The sequence below is a fragment of the Heterodontus francisci genome, chromosome 3, assembly GCF_036365525.1.
Source record: "Heterodontus francisci isolate sHetFra1 chromosome 3, sHetFra1.hap1, whole genome shotgun sequence".
NCBI lineage: Eukaryota > Metazoa > Chordata > Chondrichthyes > Heterodontiformes > Heterodontidae > Heterodontus > Heterodontus francisci.
Window position 1 is genome coordinate 28,468,731 of NC_090373.1, and position 23,128 is coordinate 28,491,858.

General features: G+C 44.2%; 1 protein-coding gene across 1 annotated transcript in view; it reads right to left on the bottom strand.

Moving 5' to 3' along the window:
* Nucleotides 1–688: 688 nt before the first annotated feature.
* heatr5b (HEAT repeat containing 5B) overlaps nucleotides 689–23,128 on the bottom strand; it is a 153,020-nt gene continuing 130,580 nt past the window's right edge. The window contains exons 31-36 of the mRNA XM_068020449.1: nucleotides 16,312–16,459; nucleotides 15,268–15,540; nucleotides 12,858–13,082; nucleotides 12,066–12,217; nucleotides 10,078–10,291; nucleotides 689–2,281 (exon numbers count right to left, since the gene is read on the bottom strand). Of these exons, the coding sequence (XP_067876550.1) occupies nucleotides 1,974–2,281; nucleotides 10,078–10,291; nucleotides 12,066–12,217; nucleotides 12,858–13,082; nucleotides 15,268–15,540; nucleotides 16,312–16,459 (1,320 nt within the window). The 3' untranslated portion in view covers nucleotides 689–1,973. The remainder of the gene's footprint in view (nucleotides 2,282–10,077; nucleotides 10,292–12,065; nucleotides 12,218–12,857; nucleotides 13,083–15,267; nucleotides 15,541–16,311; nucleotides 16,460–23,128) is intronic.

Sequence of the window (23,128 nt, forward strand, 5' to 3'; positions counted from 1 at the left end):
GTGATTATTTTACTGGAAAAGTAATTTACAGGCCTGGACAAATAATCTGGTGATGTAAGTTCAAATCCTACCTTGACAGCCAGGCAATTTAAATTCAATTAATTAAAGAAATCTAGTCCATAGAACTACCAGATTGCTGTAAAAACCCATCTGATTTACTAATGTCTTTAAGGTACGGAAGCCTGCCATCCTTACTCCATCTGACCCAACTGAGATGCTAGACCCACAACAATGTGGTTGACTCCAAAATGGCCTGGCAAGCTATTCAGCTGTAAACAGAGATGAGCAATAAATACTGGCCTTGCCTGTGCCACCCAATCCAGTGAATGAATAAAAAAAAAATCCCAGGGGTTGGTGAGGAGACCAAAGTCACCCCTCACGTCACTTCCCTCAAAGAGGCATTGTTTGCTTTCAAAATTTAACTTACTTGTAAGAGAAATCAAATTGAAATGAGGAAAGACACATCATCTGTCTTCCGCCCACCCTGTCAGTAAGTAGAATGTCTACATTTTCGTCAACAAAACACAGGTGAGATAATTAGAGGTTATCCTTCAAACTCAATTTTTGATGAATTCAATACAATTGAGATAGCCAGCCTCTCTCCGGTTAATTTGGTTTCTGAAAGCTACAGAACATGAAAACTACAACAGAAGCACAGTGAGTAGTCATGTGATTTTATTTCACTCAATCTTACACATACCTTCTTTTAAAGTATGAACGTCACCTGAACCAAGTCTTTTTCACTCAACACCCCTATTCGCTAACCTACATTGGTTCCCAGTCTGGCAACAACTGGATTTTAACATTCTCATCTTTCTCTTCAAATACCATGTCTTTGCCCCTCTCTATCTCTGGAACCTCCTCTAGCATTACAAACCTCTGAAATCTCTGCATTCTTCCAATTCTGGCTTTTTGTGCATCTCAATTTTAATCACTCCACTACTGGCAGCCATTTCTTCAGCTGCCTAGGTTCTAAAACTCAAATTCCCTCTACCGCTCTCCCCTCTTTTAAGACGCTTCTTAAAACCTACCTCTTTGACCGAGCTTTTGGTCATCTGTTCTGATGTCACATGTGGCTCAGTGTCAAATATTGTTTGGTAACGCTCCTGTCAAGTGCCTTGGGATGTTTTACTAAATTAAAGGCGCTATATAAATACAAGTTTTTGTTGATGAACAAGGCTTTTGAAATTTGTCCTCCAGCCTTTCTTCAATAATTTAAAAAATACTGAGCACAACTTTAATAAGTCATAGAATAATATTCAGTTCAGCTGACTTAATGATACTGATACATTCTGGGAAACTATATTCACTACACATGCTTCATTGCACCATCTGTATTCAGACCCCTAGATTCAACCATCAAACCTGAGGCCAGGGTTTTGGGAGAAACCTTGAAGAAAATACCTTTAATGGAAAAGATACAAAAGGTAATGCAATGGAGAAGTGGAATGTTTATGGTGAAATGCATCATTATATTGATTTAAAAAAAAATTGTTTAACACTTTATTTTAGACATTAGAAATTTCAGTTACTGCCAAGAAAATGTAAGCAAAAGATAACAGTACTACATAACACTGTGACAGGGAGCCACTGAGGATATTTTTATTTATACATGGAAACTTTTCAATGACCCATGTAAGAATTTAAATATATTAGAGTATTGCATTTAAGTTTTATAGAAGCATATTGGTCACTGTAAATAATTAAAAATATTACAATACTCTTTTTAAAAAAAATCCTTTTCTCTTTATTTATAACATACTTTGCGATATAATCATGTGATACCTATACACAAACAGTTTTTAAACTAATAAACCCAAAATATTTTAGTCATTGAACAATTTACATAGCTAACAGAAACCATAAACCTGTACAGAAGACACGGCAGCTGACTCTCACACTCGAACATCAGGAAAGGGGAAGTGGAACGATTCAACGGTTTCCAAGTCAGTGTGAAAACACCTCCATCTCTTTTAGAAAAAGCTAGTCTTCAGCTTGATGGTGGGTGCAGCTTGCACAGCTGGCTTGGCTTGTTGGGTCGCAGCCTTGGCCCGGAAGCTGGCTTGGCTGGCTCGGATCGCAGCCTCTAACTTTGATTTGAGTTCAGGCGCTGCCCCCATCACCACCTTGAAGGCTATGGGGTAGAGAGGACCAATGCGCATGAGATCCTGCAGCGCGAGTTCATGAAGACCCTTGGAAGCTGTGGAAGCAGAGCTGAAAGTTTTCTCATTCAGTAGGTACGAGATGAGAGTGGGGACCAAAAGAGCAAGCAGCTGGGCTCCTGAGAAGGAAGAGGAAAGCTTTTGTTAGGGCAATAATCCTGAGCTCATATCTACTCATTACAGTCAGAGCATACAATTGCCGGGAAAGTTAGCATAGTGGTAAGGGTGCTATGCCGTGGCAGTGTTCTGCCAAAGGGCAGGTCCTCTGCTCGTTTTCTCCATGCAGGAGAGATTAGCATGACTAGGGATCAGGGTATATATGAGGTGGTTTCCTGTGGCTTTCCTCAGACTGGAACAGGAAATGAACCTGTTGACTTTGTTATGAACCATACCCTAGCCATCTAGCAACTGAACTCCCTGGCCCCCAGTGGTAATGGTACTGGAATAGTAATCCAGAGGCCTGGCCTAATGCTCCAGAGACATGAATTCAAATCCTACCATGGCAACTGATGGAATTTAAATTCAATTAATTAATAAATCTGGAATAAAACGCTAGTATCAGTAATGATGATCATGAAACTACCAGATTGTCATAAAAACCCATCTAGTTCACTAATGTCCTTCAAAGAAGGAAATCTGCTGTGCTTCCCTGAAATGGCCTTCATGTGACTCCAGATCCACAGCAATGTGTTTGACTCTGAACTGCCCTCTGAAATGACCTAGCAAGTCACTCAGTTGTATCAAACCGCTATAGAAACGTCAAAAAAGAACAAAACTGGACAGATCACCCTGCATTGACCTAGGCATCAGAAATGACAAAGGCACATCTGCCCAGTTAACCCTGCAAAGTTCTCCTCACTAGCATCTATAGACTTGTTCCAAAATTGGGAGAGCTGTCCAACAGACTAGTCAAGCAACAGCCTGACATAGTCATACTCAATGAATCATACCCTACAGCCAATGCCCCAGATTCCTCCTCCATTACCATCCCTGGGATTGTCCTATCCCACTGGCAGAACAGATCCACAAAAGGTGGCAGCATTCTGGTATACAGTTGGGAGGGAGTGGCCTGAGAATCCTCAGCATTGACTCTGGACCCCATGAAATCTCATGGCATCAGGTCAAACCCAGACAAGGAAACCTCCTTCAGATTACCACCTACCGCCCTCCCTCAGCTGATCAATCAGTACTTCTCCATATTGATCACCACTTGGAAGAAGCACTGAGGGTGGCAACTAAACAGAATGTACTCTGGATGGGGTCTTCAACGCTCATCACCAAAAGTGGCTTGGTAGCACCACTACTGACTGAGCAGGCCAAGTCCTGAAGGACTTATCTGCCAAACTGGGCCTGCGACAAGTAGTGAGAGAACCAAGAGGGAAAAACCTACTTACTTGACCATGTCCTCACCAATGGCGCAAGGGCGGCACAGTGGCGCAGTGGTTAGCACCACAGCCTCACAGCTCCAGCGACCCGGGTTCAATTCTGGGTACTGCCTGTGTGGAGTTTGCAAGTTCTCCCTGTGTCTGCGTGGGTTTCCTCCGGGTGCTCCGGTTTCCTCCCACATGCCAAAGACTTGCAGGTTGATAGGTAAATTGGCCATTAGCAATTGCCCCTAGTATAGGTAGGTGGTAGGGAAATATAGGGACAGGTGGGGATGTGGTAGTAATATGGAATTAGTGTAGGATTAGTATAAATGGGTGGTTGATGGTCGGCACAGACTCGGTGGGCCGAAGGGCCTGTTTCAGTGCTGTATCTCTAAACTAAACTAAAACTAAACAATCTACCTGTCACAGATGCATCTGTCCATTACAGCATTGGCAGGAGTGACCACTGCACAGTCTTTGTGGAGGTGAAGCCCCATTTTCACACTGAGGATACCCTCCCTCATGTTCTGTGGCACTATCACTGTGCTAAATGGGGTAGATTCAGAAGAGATCTGGCAGCCCAAAACTGGACATCCATGAGGTACAGTGGACCATTAGCAGTAGAACTGTATTCAACCACTATCTGTAACCTCATGGCCCAGCATATCCCTCACTGAACCGGCATATCCCTCACTGAACCATTACCATCAAGCCAGGGGATCAACCCTGGTACAATGAGGATTGCAGAACAGCATGCCGGAAGCAGCACCAGGCATACTTAAAAATGAAGTGTCATCCTGGTGAAGCTACAAAACAGGACTACTATATGCTAAATCGCAGAAGCAGCACAATATAGAGAAAGCTAAGCAATTCCTCAACCAAAGGATCAGATCAAAGCTCTGCAATCCTGCCACATCAAGTTGTGAATGGTGATGGTCAATGGAAGCTCCACAAACATCACCCATCCTGGAGCCCAGCACGTCAGTGCAAAAGACAAGGCTAATGCAGTTTTAGCCTTCTTCAGCCAGAAGTGCTGAGTGGATGATCCATCTTGGTCTCCTCCTGAGGTCCCCAACATCACAGGCATCAGTCTTCAACCAATTCAAGTCACTCCACATGATATCAAGAAATGGCTGAATGCACTGGATACAGTGCAGAAAAGGCTATGGGCCCCGATAACATCTCAGCTGTTGTACTGAAGACTTGTGCTCCAGAACTAGTCGCACCCCTAGCCAAGCTGTTCCAGTACAGCTAAAACTCTGGCATCTACCTGATAATGTGGAAAATTGGCCAGGTATGTCCTGACCACAAAAAGCAGGACAAATCCAATCCAGCCAATTACCGCCCCATCAGTCTACTCTCAATCATCAGCAAAGTGATGGAATGCGTCGTTGACAGAGCCATCGAGCGGCATTTACTCAGCAATGCTCAGTTTGGGTTCCACCATGGCCACTCGGCTCCAGACCTCATTACAGCCTTGGTTCAAACATGGACAAAAGAGCTAAATTTGAGAGTTGAGATGAGAATGACTGTCCTCGACAACAAGGCAGCGTTTGACCCGAGTGTGGCATCAAGGAGCCCTAGTAAGATTAAAGTCAATGGGAATCAGGGGGAGAACTCTCCACCGGCTGGAGTCATAACTAACACAAAGGAAGATACTTGCAGTTGGAAGTCTATCATCTCAGCCCTAGGACATGGCTGCAGGAAGGAGTTCCTCAGGGTAGTGTCCTAGTCCCAACCTTCTTCAGCTGCTTCATCAATGACCTTTCCTCCATCATAAGGTCAGATATGGGGATGTTCGCTGATGATTGCACAGCGTTCAGCACCATTCACAACTTCTCGGACACCAAAACAATCTACACCCACATGCAGCAAGACCTGGATAAAATTCAGGCTTTGGCTGATAAGTGGCAAGTAACATTTGGGCCACATAAGTGCTAGGCAATGACCATCTCCAACAGCAAGGATATCTTACTGAGGTTATACAGGGCCTTGGTGAGACCACATCTGGAGTACTGTGTGCAGTTTTGATCTCCTTATCTGAGGAAGGATGTTCCTGCCATGGAAGGAGTGCAAAGAAGATTTACTAAGCTGATTCCTGGGATGGCAGGATTGACGTATGAGGAGAGATTGGTTCGGCTAGGCCTATATTCACTAGAGTTTAGAAGAATGAGAGGGGATCTCATAGAAACCTATGAAATTCTAAAAGAACGAGACAGGCTAGATGTAGGGAGGATGTTCCCGATGGTGGGGGAGTCCAGAACCAGGGGTCATAGTCTAAGGATACGGGGTAAACCTTTCAGGACTGAGATGAGGAGAAATTTCTTCACCCAGAGAGTGGTGAGCCTGTGGAATTCGCTACTACAGAAAGCAGTTGAGGCCAAAACGTTGAATGTTTTCAAAAAGGAGTTAGATATAGCTCTTGGGTCTAAAGGGATCAAAGGGTATGGGGGGAAATCGGGAACAGGCTACTGAGTTGGATGATCAGCCATGATCATAATGATTGGCAGAGCAGGCTCGAAGGGCCAAATGGCCTACTCCTGCTCCTATTTTCTATCTTTCTAACAGGAGAGAATCTAACATCTCCCCTTGACATTCAACTGCATTACCATTGCTGAATCCCCCAACAACATCCTGGGGTGTTACGATTTGACCAGAAACTTGACTGGAACATTCATATAAATACTGTGGCTACAGGAGGTCAGACGCTGGGAATCTTGCGGTGAGTAACTCACCTCTTGACTCCTCAAAGCCTGTCCACCATCTACAAGGCACAAATTGGGACTTTGATGGAATACTCTCCACTTGCCTCGATGGGTGCAGCTCCAACAACACTCAAGAAGCTCGACACCAATCAGGTCAAAGCAGCCTGCTTGATCGGTGCCCCATCCACCACTTTAAACATTCACTCCCTCCACCACCGACGCACAGTGACAGCAGTGTGCACCACCTACAAGATGCACCGCAGCAAATCACCAAGGTTCCTTCAACAGCACCTTCCAAACCCGCAACTTCTTCCACTTAGCAGAGCAAGGGCAGCAGACGCATGGGAACACCACTACCTGTAAGTTGCCCTCCAAATCACACACCATCCTGACTTGGAACTATATCGCCGTTCCTTCAGAGTCACTGGATCAAAATCCTGGAACTCCCTTCCTAACAGCACTGTGGAGGTGTACCTACAGCACATGGACTGCAGTGGTTCAAGATGGCAACTCACCACTACCTTCTCGAGGGCAATTAGGGACGGGCAACAAACCCTGGCCTTGCTAGCATCGCCCACATCCCATGAATGAATAAAAAGAGGCCATTCGGCCCAACTTGTCAATGCCGATGTTTATGCTCCACATAAGTCTCCTCCCACCCTACTTTATCTCACCCTATCCTCTGTTCTTTTCTCCATCATGCACATATCTAGCTTCCTCTTAAATACATCTATGCTATTTGCCTCAACTACTCCTTGTTGAGTTCCACATTCTCCCCACACTTTGGGTAAAATTTGCCTGAATTACCATTAGATTTATTAGTGACTATCATATATGTATGACCCCTAGTTTTGGACCCTCCCATAAGAGCAAATATCTTCTCTGCACTATAGCTTCTTATATCAATCAACATATTTTGTGTTTATGCTGCTTTCACTGGCTACAAGTCCCACGTTACACTTTCAGTGCCAGCGTAGCTCAGCTGGCAGCCTCTTGGGCAGGAGGTTGTGGGGCAAGGGTGCCAATTCCAGCGCTCAGCCCACAATCTCCCATCCTGTACCACGGGAGTGCTGCATGGTTGGTGGTGCCTTCTTTCCAATGAGAACTTAAACCAAGTGGCCCCTTGGCTGTTTTTTCTGGTGGACATAATAGATGCCAGGTCACTGTATGAAGAAGGCTCCTGTTGGCTAGTATTCCTCCTTCAACCACCAGCACCACAGAAAATGTGCCATTAATCTTAATGACAGCTTGTAGGAAATTATGAATGGTTTTGATAGGGTAAATAGGGATGAACGTTTCCAGTGGCAGGAGTTCAGTAACCAGAGGACACAGATCTCAGGTAAATGGCAAAAGAACCAGACGGGAGATGAGGAGAATTTTTTTTAATGAGTTATGATGATCTGAAATGCTCTGCCTGAAAAGATAGTGGAAGCAGATCCAACAACAACTTCCAAAAGGGAATTGGATAAACACAAAAAGGAAAAAATTGCAAGGCTGGTGAGACTAATAAGTTAGCTCTTTCAAAGTATCGGCACAGACACAATGGGCCAATGGCCTCCTTTTGTGCTGTAACGTTCTATGATTTCTGTACTCGGATTGGCTGCCGACACAGCGATTTTTTCATAAGTAATTTGGCTGGCAATGAGTTGCAGTGTAAATGCGAGCTCTGTTTAAAATGATTTGAAGTGATTTTGAGAATGGTGTCGGTGGAACTGAATAAAGCCTTGGGGTAGCAGCCAAAGCAGCAGCTGATTTCACAAAGACTGGTGTAGCAGTGACACAGATGTGTTTAGGACTGATGGTGTGAGCACATTATGGGACACTTCTACTTGCAAAAGTCAATGATCTCCCCTCACACATTATTACGCTGGATATTATTTGTATTCCAGAACATTTGCAGATTTCTGCAGTGGTGTATAATCTGGGAGGGAAGGGAATGAAGGCAGGCCATAGCACAAATCACCCTCGGCCACACTGGCTAATGTCTTACCAGTTTTGGTCGAACAGATTGCCATTTGCTCTTAAGCGGGATTGAGGATGGAGCTTAAAAGGGAGCCATAAGGAGATACAAACACATTTAAAATAAGAAAACCAATAAATGATCACACGGATAGGAATTAATATATTTTTTGAAAAACCATCGCGCTTCACCTTACCTACCCAGTTATAAATCTCTACCACCTCTGTGAAAGGGTCACAGGCTCATTAACTTTTCCCATTAAGGCAAGTGAATTGAACCATAGGCTTTCACTTGCCAGAGTGACAACCAGTAATATGAGCAATATAAAAATATCCCTCTTCCCCCACCAAGTTGTAGGGGCCACACCTTCTGAGGACAGTTCAAATTTCATGATAAGGAAGCATACAGATATGCAAATATGATTGGAACGGTGGACCAGAACTGGACATTTGGGCATAATGCAAAGTTACTGTAGCGCTGAAGGGCTAAAGTGATGCCCATGCTTATTCCTGAAGCTATACCAAATCCCCGATGAAAGGATGTTCATTCTGTTTTAGTCAAAATCTGAAGCTGTCGAACTTTGACGTCAGTAGATTGTGATTATGGCAGCAGTAGGTGGAAAATGTGAAAAAGGACCAATATCCCAACAAAGGCTTACGAATTTTGGTTTAAATCGCAATACAATATGTATTGAATACAAGGTAGTCAACCTGTGTTAAGAATACTGAAAGTTCAAGGCTTTACAGTCCAGTGGTTAGAAACATAGAAAATAGGAGCAGGAGTAGGCTATTTGGCCCTTCGAGCCTGCTCCGCCATTCATTATGATCATGGCTGATCATCCAACTCAGTAGCCTGTTCCCGCTTTCGCCCCATACCATTTGATCCCGTTAGACCCAAGAGCTATATCTAACTCCTTTTTGAAAACATACAAAGTTTTGGCCTCAACTATTTTCTGTGGTAGCGAATTCCACAGGCTCACCACTCTTGGGTGAAGAAATTTCTCCTCATCTCAGTCCTGAAAGGTTGACCCTGTATCCTTAGACTATGACCCCTGGTTCTGGACTCCCCCACCATCGGGAACATCCTTCCTGCATCTCCTCTGTCAAGTCCTGTTAGAATTTTATAGGTTCCTAGCATTGTGCTCAGAGAACCCATAATGTAGAGAATGGAAACCATTTTCTGCGCTGGGTGAAACTCCAAAAGATAGGGCTTTAAACAACAGAGGATGCTGCATTCATTATGTGCAAAAACGAAACTACCACAATCCTGAGTATCTCTTGGACTGAATGAAACTATGGTTAAAAATTACACAGGCACTCGAGACTGTTTATGCAACTGTTAGTTGCAGGCCATGGCTCAATGGGTAGCCCTCTCAGCTCTCAGTCCGAAGGCGATGGGTTCAAGTCCCACTCCAGAGACACGAGTACAAAATTCAGGTTGACATTTCCGGTGCCAGTACAGAGGGAATATTGCATTGTCGATGGTGGTGTCTACTGGATTGGATGTTAAACTGAGGCCCCATCTGCCCTCTCAGCTGGAAGTATAAAATCTCTCAGCACTACTCGAAGAGGAGCAGGGGCATTCTCTTCGGTGTCCAGGCCAATATTTATCCATCAACCAACATCACTAAAACAGATTATCTGATCATTATCACACCGCTGTTTATGGGAGATTGCTATGCATAAATTGGTTGCCGCATTTCCTATGTTACAATAGTGACTATAAAAGTACGTTAATGGCAGTAAAGGGCTTTGGGCATCCCAAGGTTGTGAAAGGAACTATAGAAATACAAGAACTTTCAGCTTGCTGAGTAGTCTGCTTTAGTGCTTGTTGCTTGATGGACAACTCACACAAAGGCTGCTGTACAGGAGGGATCCACTTACTGTTTTGCTCATCTGCGAGGTTTACCAGAGTCTCGAGGACTTTGATTCCTTCTTGTACCACTTGAAGCTCAGCACTGTTGGCTGGTTTTTGATTCTCCACAGCTTTTAGCTTCTCGACTACCAGTGGAGCCAAGGCATGAATGTAGGGGTAAGAGAGGGCTCGGTTTGACTGCTGGAAGACTGAAAGCAGAAGCTGGTAACATTTTGCTTGAACCTACAAAGGACAGAGGAGCCACTGGTCTTAATTTCATGCCTTCTAACATCTACATAGACATCAAATCAACATTATATAAATATTAAAAATCGAAACAGAAAATGCTGGAAAATACTCAGGTGAGGTATTCTCTGAGGAGTTAGAAACAGAGTTACGTTTCAGGTCGCTGACCTTTCATCAGAACTGGAAGAAGTGGATGTAAATATGTAGGTACTTGAAGACTTTCCTCTGGTGGGGGAATCCAGAACTAAAGGGCATAATCTTAAAATTAGAGCTAAGTTGTTTAGGAGTATCATGAAACGCTTTCACACAAAGGGTGCTGGAAATCTGGAACTCTCCCTCAAAAAGACTGTGGATGTTGGGAGTCAACTAAAATATTCAAGACAGAAATTGATAGATTTTTGTTGGGTAAGGATAATCAAAGGATATGGATCAAAGGTAGGTAAATGAATTTGAGGTACAGATCAGCCATGAACTAATTGAGGGCAGAATAGGATTGAAGGGCTGAATAGCCTCTTTCTGTTCCCAAGAGTAATTTCTTTGCAAGAACAGGTGAGTTGGTCTTCGTAGATAATATATTATCTCGGGGGGGTGGGGGAGGAGGGGTTGGAAAAGGAGCTGGGGGGGGCTGGCAAGGGGAGCTGCGGGTGCTTGGAGGGGGTGGGAAGGTGGTGGTGGGAGTGAGAGGAACTGGGTGAGGAGCCAGGGGTGCCGGGTAGTGTTAATGTATGAGGGACAGACCCCAGCAGACTGTTATAAAAGTATTAAAAGTATTTTAAAGTTTTAAAAAGTTTACTAATTGTTTTAAAATATTAAAAGTCATTAAAATACTTATGTCACTGAGCTGATCTCAGACCTCAAGAGGCATGCCTTCAACTCGCGATGTCAAAAGGTGACATGGCTTTGCTGGCAGTACACTGTGCTGGAACACCTGTTGGTGGGCTTTGCTGCAGGAAGAACAGGAAGCTTTCCTAGAAAGCTACCAACCAAGTAAGTTTATTTGTGTGTAGTCAGCAGTGTAAGCCACAGTTTTGTTGCTGACAGGAAGTTCCGGGCCACTATATTCTCCCCAAAATGATTCCTTTAAAGATGCAAGTTCCTCCCTCCTGCCCAATACACAAGAACACTTAACACTTAAATCCGTATTACATTCAGATTTCTTCTGGGAAACATAGCAACAAAAGATCTTCCTAGAGGTTCCACAAAAAAAAAAGCTGCTTAAAAAATATTGGATGCAAATTTGATGGTTCCATCTGGGGCCAGAGTGGGAAGACCTGGCTCCCAAGTGGAGAGGCTGGTCTGACCGGATTCAGCCCAAGCTGAGCAGCAGTGGGGAAAGGAAAGAGTGAGGGGGCAAAGTTTCCAGCGAGAACTCAATACTATGGGCTTGGTTTTGCCAAGGCTCAGCAGCAGTTGGTTTTGGCTTGCCCAAGACCTGACATTGGGCAAGTGGTCAGACAGTATAGCGATGCCATGGAATGGAGCGTGGGGGAGGGCAGGACAAGCGTACATATGGAAGCTGGCATTGTGCTTTCAGGTGAGCTCAATGAGATGGAGCACATACATAAGAAACAATTGGGGCCAAAGATGGGAGCATTGATGCAGACTGGGAGTGGCTGACCATGGAGTAAGGGGAAAGGTAATCTATCCTGATCGAAATACTCCCAAATTGAAGGATTTCTTTTCCCAGGTAGAGACGAGTCTCAATTTCCATTTCTTGCACTTGGTGCTGTGATTAATACATAATTGTGACAAAGAGGCATGTAAGTCTTACCCAGGGGTCTCTGGAATTTAAAGCACTTCTGAATCTCTCAATGCAACAGTTCTGGAGGGAGGAAATCCCAACCACCTCGTTACTGGCAGACAGCAGGAAGAGTGTAATCGCTGTGAGCATACTCACTTCATCCATGCTTGGCTTTGATTCGTCTAAAGGAAAGAGAAGAGTTGGGTGGCAGTCATTACAGAATTAGCACAGGAGTAGATGGCACCCAACTCACATTTGCACTAAACTTTAAGACAAGAACTTGTGATGCCTAGATTATCTGCTTCTTGATCATCAATCAGGACCTCAATGTGTCCTCACTCTCGAATGGGATCCCAATGTATCCTCACCATCGATCATTAATCCGGATCCCAATGTGCCCTCACCATCAACCGGCTCCCAAACAGAACTCATGATCTCAATGCGCGTTTGACACCCATCATCAGTCAGCATCCCTAATCTCATCAAATCACAAGGATTATGTGTGGTATGCCTTGGCATAGGACAGCCGCCCTGACACACTGTTTCCCCTGTATCTGAAATACTGCAAACTTCCATATCTCAGCGCCTGGCTGAGGGAGAGATATCGACTGCTGGAGAAAGTCAATAGCTTTAAACATTGGTTTATCCATCGCAAAAAAGCAGCTCCATCCTTAACTGGCCACAGCCATGTCACAGTCATCAGTGATGAAAGGAAACTATGGCTCTCAAATAGCTCTACCAGACACGCCAGGAGGAACTAAGATTAACGTCCTTTATTCAAGACCTACTGCTAAATATTTGGCTGCACTTTATGTGCCCTACCTGGTTTGGAATATTCCAAGATGGAAGCCAGAGAGCTGCAGACCAGACCTTTCCACTGTTTACGGATTTGATCCGATTTGGCTAGTGGAGAAGCTATGATGGTTTTGATGCCCTGCAGTGCTGCACTGACCGGATGTGACACGTGATTATCTGTCGACTTCACTGCTGTTTCTCTCAGCACGCCAGTGATTAGGAAAAGGATTGTGGGTATTACAGTCATACTTCCTGTGAAAATTGAACCAAACACAAGCTGTTAGCAGACATCCATTTTGAGGAATGGACGCTTTACCACAAGGGACTATATCATCTTCTAAAAAGAACTGGATTGAAAAGAAAAAATATAACTAACAACAGGAAAGAGCAGGGAAATGGGAGAAAGGTACACAGGTCCAACTGGAGAGCTTGCACCAGCACAGGCATGATGCACAGAATGGCCTCCTCCTGTGTGCTGTAAATATTTGTGGTGATTGAAAGATCTTAAATGCCATATTCTTTTGAGTAAAAATAGATAGAGACAGCAAAAGGTAACAAAACAAATGAACTGACGTCCTCACAAGTGTACCATGGATTAATAATTCAGTAACGTGAATCAACTGGAAAACACTGCTAACAACTAACTACCAGCCTTCAGTTTGAAAAAGTGTTTGAAATTGCTCAGCAGTTTAAATGAGGAATAGGACAATGTGGTCTCCAAATGTTACTGCAAACTAAGCATCTTTTAGGGTAACACTCACTCACATTTCATCCCTTTCCCAAAAGAAAACATCGGGTAGAATTTGATATCATAGCAAGTCAGACAATCTAATAAGATTATCTACAGAGGGCTCTAACACCTTTAAAAGATATTATTCATGCACTACCCAACTTTGCCCCAATTTTAGTGTCAGCTGTGACTCAGTTGGTAACACTCTCATCTGAGTCAGAGGGTTGTGGTTTCAAGTCCCACTCCAGAGGCTCAAGCACAAAATCTTAGGTTGACACAACAGTGCGGCAGGGAGGGAGTTCCACACTGTAAGAGGTGAGGGTTTTTGGATGAGACATTAAACCGAGGCCTCATCTGGTCTCACAGGTGAATGCAAAAGATCCCATGGCACGATTCAAAGAAGAGCACGGGGGGTTCCCCCTTGGAGTCCTGGTCAATACTCATCTCTCAAACAACATCAAGAAAGAACAGATCACCTGGTCATTATCTCACTGCTGTTTGTGGGAGCTTACTGTGTGTAAATTGGTTTCTGTTTTTCCTACATTACAGCTACACTTGAAAAATGCTTTGAGACAAATTGAGGTCATGAAAGGTGCTGTATAAATGCAAGTTCTTTTTCCTTACACACTTGCTTTTGTTCCCCGATTCTTTGTCACTAGAGATTTTTTTGCAGCACAGTTTGAGTGAGGAACCTCAGAACACAGTTCAAATTTCCCTACTTCATCTTAAGTGTAAACTTGATTAGTTCAATCTCTTCAGTGGGCTAAGTAATCCCTGCTTCAGCAACCTGGTCCAACAAACAACTCGACCCGGCAAGCTGCATTTGAAGATCTTGAGTCAGCCCTGGTGTACAGCTCAGTGCAGTTTACAAACATGTACTGTACTATAATCCATTGGGTTTATAAATTAAAGAACATAGTCCTTGGTGGAGCATGTTTGATTCCTGTATGCACCAAACGTTCTTCGTCCACACTTTAAGCACTGTGCACAGTTCTGGTCTCCATATTATAACAAGGATATTGGGACATTGGAGAAGATGCAAAAAAATTTACAAGTATGATACCAGAACTGAAAGGTTATACCTATCAGGATTGAACAGACTGGGGCTTCTTTTCTCTAGAAAAGGGAAGGCTGAGTGAGGGGCGTCTGACAGAGGTCTTTAAGATTATGAAATAGTTTGATAGGGTAAACTAGAGAAAATGTTCCCACTTGTGGAGGAATCCAAAACTAAGGGTCATAAATATAAGACAATCACTAAAAATCCACTCTGGAATTCAGGAGAAGCGTCTTTACCCAGAGAGGGGTCAGAATGTGGAACTCACTATCGCAAGGACTGTGGCAAATAGATGCAGTTAAGGGGAAGCTAGATACCTACATGAGGGAGAAAGAAATACAAGGATATGTGGATAAGGTGAGATGAAAAGGGGGAGGGAGGAGGCTCACGTGGGGCATAAATACCAACATGGACCAGCTGGGCTGAATGGTACTGCAGCGTCTATGGAATTCTATGTAGGGTAAATTTAACTAAGATAGGTTTAAGATGAAACACAAGGAAGCCAGGCCAATTATTATCAACAGGTTAGTGGGAGACATTGAAATATTAAAATCTATAGATTAAATTTATTCACACCACCAACTAGACATTGCGGGATCATTCTGTGCATTTAATAGCATTCATTTAGTACTTGTTTTTTAAGCTGCTCTTACCTGTCGGAGAACAAAGTGATGGCAAATCAGCCAGGATAGAAACACTGACAGCTACAAGCTGGGCACTCTCCTCTGCTAATGGCTGCGTCTTGCTGAAAATATGACTGGGTGAGTCTGTCACTTTAGGATTCAGCTGCGGGAGGTGTCGTACCAGAATGAACATAAGCAGTTCCAGTGCGGCAAACACGATGGATTTACCGGGAATCAGACCACCAGTTTTCCCTCCTTCCCCCAAAGTGGTCAGCGGGTCCTCCTCAGGCACATGTTTGTCATCTGGAAGGTAACAATGTCCACTGTAAACAAAGCAGCAATACATTTAATAAAAAAAAAATGAGGGCTTGACAGGGTAGATGCTGAGATTTTGTTTCCCCTTGCTGAAGAGTCCAGAACTCATAGGAGGTCATAGAAGGTCATCGTCGCAGGATAAGGATTCAGCCATTTAGGACTGAGCTGAGGAGCAATTCCTTCACTAAAAAAGTGGTGAATCTTTGGAATTCTCTACCCCAGAGGACTGGATGTTCAGTCAATGAGTATATTCAAGACTGAGTTAGATAGATTTTTGGACACTAAGGGAATCAAGAGCACGCGGATAGGGCAGGGAAAGTGGAGTTGAGGTAGAAGATTGATCTTAATGAATGGCAGATCAGGCTGAGGAGCCACATGGCCTATTCATGCTCCTATTTCTTATGTTTTCCTGAATCATAACTTACAGTTAGAACATGATAACAAATTGTGGGAATGCAATTTTACTTTATGAATAGTTAGGAATAAACAATTTGATTCTGTTCAATTTTGCCTGCAAGCGAAAGACCTGTCTTTTCTCATCCTGAGTACGAAACATGACAAAACCTGTAATATTATGAAGTTGAACTCCTGACATGGACCTCACAGGATGCATGGGTACAAATCCCTAATAATCCCTCCTGTCACAACTGGAGCTGCATTCATAATATTGACACTTCAATGTCCACAAAACAGATTATAACACACTTGGGTTTTTTATTGGGCTGATGACAGAAGTAACTGTTTTCCTGTCCAACTTACCACAATTCTTTTTCAACAACCCTTGAAGGTGATCCTGAGCAGCTCGAATAGTCTGCTGTACGACCATAGTCACTTGTCGTTGAACAGATGGAGGTCCACAAGTTAGTAAAAGGCGATGTAATACATTAAAAAGCTCAACTGCAAGCAGCTGTAATAGAATCAAAGGGAAATTTCATTTAAACTAAATCCACAGCTGGTGAATGTGATTCTAGATATGATTTTTTCTTGTTACTTAAAAGGCAGAATCAAGTTAATTTTCTGCTAAGAACTAACATCGGGAGATTTCCTGGCACACAGTGCTGGCTCTCATTATTGAAAGTGTTACCAAGTCATCATATTTTTGAACAGTTCAGATGTTAGCTGTGGCTCAGTAGCATTCTCACTTCTGAGTCAGAGATTGTGGGTTCAAGCCCCACTTCAAAGGCTTGAGCACAAAATCCAGTCTGACACTCCCAGTGATCGAGCAGGGGAGTGGGACTGACTGAATAGCTCCACAGAGAGCTAGCATGGACTTGATGGGCTGAATGGCTTCCTTCTGTGCTGTAAATGATTCTATGACTTGTCAGAGGGGCTGTCTTTTGAATGAGACATTAAACTGAAGCCGCATCTTTCCTCTCAAGTGGACGTAAAAGATCCCATCCTATTTCAAAGAACAGCAGGTGAGTTCTCCCCAGTATCCTGGCCAATAAGTATTCCTCAATCAACATCTAACACGCATTATCGGGCCATTATCACAGTGCTGTTTGTGATTTTGCTGTGTCTAAATTGGCTGCCACATTACAACAGTGACTACACTTCAAATGTAATTCATTGGCCGTAAAGCCCTAAGGTCGTGAAAGACGCAACAGAATGCAAGATTTTCCTTTCTGTTTACCAACGTGTTTAATGATTATATATTGGATTGTTTGATAGTTTTATTTGAAGGTGCTTCACAAGTAGATCCAATACCATCAAAAAGACAGGTGAAGTCCTTGCCCAGTGAGCAAGATTGAAGAATATGGAGCTGGTGGTCCTGCCACCGTTTTATCAACTACTGTTAACCTGATCATTGATATGTCCGTCACTGAAAAATATGTTTCACATGGATACTGAGATACTGAACTGAGATTGGAGTCATTGCTGGTTCGTTCTCCTCTCGCTGCAAGGACTAACACAAGGACTCTCTGGGGTTCATCTCACCTGAAGCTTCTCATCACAGTTGGATGACCCGAAGGTATTGAAGAGAAAGAGATCTTGACTATTATTGTTTTGGAACTGCTCTGAAGTACAGGTGAGAAAGCAGATATTCTATTACTAAACTTATTCTGCTGATTGACCTATTTTTGATTTTGTTCTTTCCTGTCTCTTAACAAAAGCTAGTTAGTAGCATGAGTCATAATACCATCAGTATTAACATTCTGCTGATTCCATAAGAACATAAGAAATAGGAGCAGCAGTAGACCATTCAGCTCCTCAGCCCTGCTCCACCATTCAAAAAGATCATGGCTGATCTGACTGTGGCTTTAACTCCACTTTCCTGCCTGCCCCCCATAACGCTTGACTCCCTTGTAGATCAAGAATCTGTCTAGCTCAACCTTGAATATATTCAATGACCCAGCCTCCATTGCTCTCTGGGAAAAAGAATTGCAAAGAGTAATCATCATGGGAGAAGAAATTCCTCCTCATTCCCATCTTAAAAGGGAAACCGCTTATTCTGAAACTGTGCTTCCTAGTTCTATATTCCCCCACAAGGGAACATCCTCCAGCGTCTATCCTGTCAAGCCCCTGCAGAATCTTCTATGTTTCAATAATATCACCTCCCATTCTTCTAAACTCCAATGAGTATAGGTCCAACCTGCTCAACCTTTCCTCATAAGCCAACTCCTTCATCCCAGGAATCAGCCTAGTGAACTGCTTCCAATGCAAATATATCCCTCCTTAATTAAGGAGACCAAAACTGTACCCTAGGCATGGTCTCACCAATGCCTTGTACAGTTGTAGCAAGACTTCCCTACTTTTATACACCATCCCCCTTGTAATAAATGCCAACATTCCATTTGCCTTCCTAATTACTTGCTAGGTACCTGCATGCTAATTTTTTATGATTCAAGTACAAGGACACCCAGATCCCTCTGTAGGATCCTACAATCTCTCTCCATTTAAATAATATTCTGCTTTTCTATTCTTCCTGCCAAAGTGGACAACCTCACATTATACTCCATATGCCAAATTTTTGCCCACTCATTTAACCCGTCTATATCTCTTTTCAAACTCTGTGTCCTCCTCACAACTTGTTTTCCTATCTTTGCATCATCTGCAAATTTGATGGGTAGGCGGTGGCGCAGTAGTATTGTCACTGGACTAGTAACCCTGAGACCCAGGATATTTCTCTGGGGACATGGGTTCGAATCCCACCACAGCAGAAGGTGGAATTTGAATTTAATTAATAAATCTGGAATTAAGAGCTAGTCTAATGATGGCCATGAAACCATTGTTGTAAAAACCCATCTGGTTCACTAATGTCCTTTAGGAAAGGAAATCTGCTGTCCTTACCTGGTCTGGCCTACATGTGACTCCAGACCCACAGCAATGTGGTTAATTCTTACAAGCCCTCTGAAATGGCCTAGCAAGCCACTCAATTGTACCTAACCGCTATGAAGTCAATAAAAAGGAATGAAACCGGACAGACCACCCGGCATCGACCTAGGCACCGGAAACGACAACAGCAAACATAGCCCTGTCGACCCTGCAAAGTCCTCCTTCCTAACATCTGGGGGCTTGTGCCAAAGTTGGGAGAGCTGTCCCACAGACTAGTCAAGCAACAGCCCGACATAATCATACTCACGGAATCATATCTTACAGACAATGTCCCAGACATTGCCATCACCATCCCACCGGCAGGACAGACCCACCAGAGGTGGTGGCAAAGTGGTATACAGTAGGGAGGGAGTTGCCCTGGGAGTCCTCAACATCGACTCCAGACCCCATGAAGTCTCATGGCATCAGGTCAAACATGGGCAAGGTAACCTCCTACTGATTACCACCTACCTCCCTCCCTCAGCTAATGACTCAGTACTCCTCCATGTCTAACACCACTTGGAGGAAGCACTGAGGGTGGCAAGGGCACAAAATGTACTCTGGGTGGGGTACTTCAATGTCCATCACCAAGAGTGGCTCGGTAACACCACTACTGACCGAGCTGGCCGAGTCCTAAAGGACATAGCTGCTAGACTGGGTCTGCAGCAGGTGGTGGGCGAACCAACACGAGGGAAAAACATACTTGACCTCGTCCTCACCAATCTACCTGCCGCAGATGTTTCTGTCCATGACTGTATTGGTAGGAGTGACCACCGCACAGTCCTCGTGGAGACGTAGTCCCGCCTTCACATTGAGAATTCGAACAGATCTAGCAATGCAAAACCGGGCATCCATGAGGCGCTGTGGGCCATCAGCAGCAGCAGAATTGTACTCAACCACAATCTGTAACCTCATAGCCTGGCATATCCTCCACTCTACCATTACCATCAAGCCAGGAGACCAACCCTGGTTCAATGAAGAGGGCAGGAGGGCATGCCAGGAGCAGCACCAGGCATACCTCAAAATGAGGTGTCAACCTGGTGAAGCTACAACACAGGACTACTTGCATGCCAAACTGCATAAGCAGCATGCGATAGACAGAGCTAAGCGATCCCATAACCAACGGATCAGATCTAAGCTCTGCAGTCCTGCTACATCCAGCCGTGAATGGTGGTGGACAATTAAACAACTAACTGGAGGAGGTGGCTCCACAAATATCCCCATCCTCAACGATGGGTGAGCCCAGCACATCAGTGCGAAAGATAAGGCTGAAGCATTTGCAACAATCTTCAGCCAGAAGTGCCGAGTTGATGATCCATCTTGGCCCCCTCCTGAAGTCCCCAGCATCACAGATGCCAGACTTCAAGCGATTTGATTCAGTCCGCGTGGTATCAAGAAACGACTGAAGGCACTGGATACCTCAAAAGCTATCGGCCCTGACAATATTCCGGCAATAGTACTGAAGACCTGTGCACCAGAACTTGCCGCGCCCCTAGCCAAGCTGTTCCAGTACAGCTACAACACTGGAATCTACCCTGCAATGTGGAAAATTGCCCAGGTATGTCCTGTACACAAAAAGCAGGACAAGTCCAACCCGGCCAATTACCGCCCCATCAGCCTACTCTCAATCATCAGTAAAGTGATGGAAGGTGTCATCAACAGTGCCATCAAGCGGCACTTGCTTAGCAATAACCTGCTCAGTGACGCTCAGTTTGGGTTCCGCCAGGGCCACTCAGCTCCTGACCTCATTACAGCCTTGGTTCAAACATGGACAAAAGAACTGAACTCAAGAGGTGAGGTGAGCGTGATTGCCCTTGACATCAAGGCAGAATTTGACAGAGTATGGCATCAAGGAGCCCTAGCAAAACTGAGGTCAATGGGAATCAGGGGGAAAAACACTCCGCTGGCTGGAATCATATCTAGCTCAAAGGAAGATGGTCGTGGTTGTTGGAGGTCAATCATCTGAGCTCCAGGACATCACTGCAGGAGTTCCTCAGGGTAGCGTCCTAGGCCCAACCATCTTCAGCTGCTTCATCAATGACCTTCCTTCAATCATAAGGTCAGAAGTGGAGATGTTCGCTGATGATTGCACAATGTTCAGCACCATTCGTGACTCCACAGATACTGAAGCAGTCCGTGTAGAAATGCAGCAAGACCTGACAATATCCAGGCTTGGGTTGATAAGTGGCAAGTAACATTCGTGCCACACAAGTGCCAGGCAATGACCATCTCCAACAAGAGAGACTCTAACCATCTCCCCTTGACATTCAAAGGCATTACCATTGCTGAATCTCCCCCTATCAACATCCTAGGGGCTACCATTGACCAGAAACTGAATTGGAGTAGCCATATAAATACCGTGGCTACAAGAGCAGGTCAGAGGCTAGGAATCCTGCGGCGAGTAACTCACTTCCTGATTCCCCAAAGCCTGTCCACCATCTACAAGGCACAAGTCAGGAGTGTGATGGAATACTCTACACTTGCCTGGATGGGTGCAGCTCCAACAACACTCAAGAAGCTCAACACCATTCAGGCCAAAACAGCCTGCTTGATTGGCACCCCATCCACAAACATTCACTCCCTCCACCACCGACGCACAGTGGCAGCAGTGTGTACCATCTACAAGATGCACTGCAGCAATGCACCAAGGCTCCTTAGACAGCACCTTCCAAACCCGCAACCTCTACCAACTAGAAGGACAAGGGCAGCAAATACATGGGAACACCACCACCTGCAAGTTCCCCTCCAAGTCACACACCATCCTGACTTGGAACTATATCGCCGTTCCTTCACTGTCACTGGGTCAAAATCCTGGAACTCCCTTCCTAACAGCACTGTGGGTGTACCTACCCCAAATCGACTGCAACGGTTCAAGAAGGCAGCTCACCACCACCTTCTCGAGGGCAATTAGGGATGGGCAACAAATGCTGGCCTGGCCACCGACGCCCACATCCCATAAATGAATTTAAAAAAAATTTGGCTACAAAATACACGGTCCCTTCATCCAAGTCATTAACATAGATTGTAAATAGTTGAAGCCCCAGTGGCGCTCCACTAGTTACAGTTTGCCAACCTGAAAAAGACCCACTCATCCTGACTTTCTGTTTCCTGTTAGTTAGCCAATCCTCTATCCACGTTAATATAGTACCCTCAACACCATGAGCTCTTATCTTATGTAGTAACCTTTTATGTGGCACCTGATCGAATACCTTTTGGAAATCCAAATATACTACATCTACTGGTTCATCTTTATCCACCCTGCTCGTTACAACCCCCAAGAATTCTAATAAATTTGTCAAACACGATTTCCCTTTCATAAATCCATGCTGACTCCATTATGATTTTCTAAATGTCCTGCTACTACTTCCTTAATAATGGATCCTAGCATTTTCCCAATGACAGGCGTTAGGCTAAGTCGCCTATAATTTCTACTTTCTGTCGCTCCCCTTTCTTGAATAGAGGTGTTACATTTGTGGTTTTCCAATTTAGAATCTCGGAAATTTTGCACCATTACAATCAATGCACCCACTAGCTCTGCAGCCACCTCTTGTACGACCCTGGGATGCAGGCCATCAGGTCCAGTAGACTTGTCAGCTTTTAGTCCCGTTAGTTTTCCTAGTACCTTTTCTCTAATGATAGTGATCATTTTAAGTTCCTCCCTCCCTTTTGCCTCTTGATTTTCTGCTATTCTTGGGATACTTTTTGTGCCTTCTACCATGAAGTCAGATACAAAATAGTTGTTCAAAGTCTCTGCCATTTCCTTGTTTCTCATTATTAATTCTCCAGTCTCATCCTCTAAGAGACCAACACTTACTTTAGCTACTGTTTTCCTTTTTATATATTAGTAGAAGCTGTTTTTATATTTCTTGCTAGTTTACTCTCATACTCTAATTTCTCTCTTTTTTTGAAGTCATCCCCTGCTGGTATCTAAATTTTCCCAATCTTCTGGCCTACCACTAATCTTTGCAGCACTTTTCTTCTAATTTGATACCATCCTTAACTTTCTTAGTTAGCTATGGACGGTGCATCCTTCTCAGAGTCTTTCTTTCTCAGTGGAATATATCTTTATTGAGAGTTATGAAATATCTCCTTAAATGTCTGCCACTGCTTTGCTACTGTCTTACCTTTTAACTTATTTTTGGAGTTGTTAGGAGCTCTTTCTCTGTAACTTCCTCCAGTCTAAAACCCTGCGAGAACTCTCATGTTCCTTCAACTTGAGCCTCTTATGCATCCCCATTTCCTTCACTCCACCATTGACGGT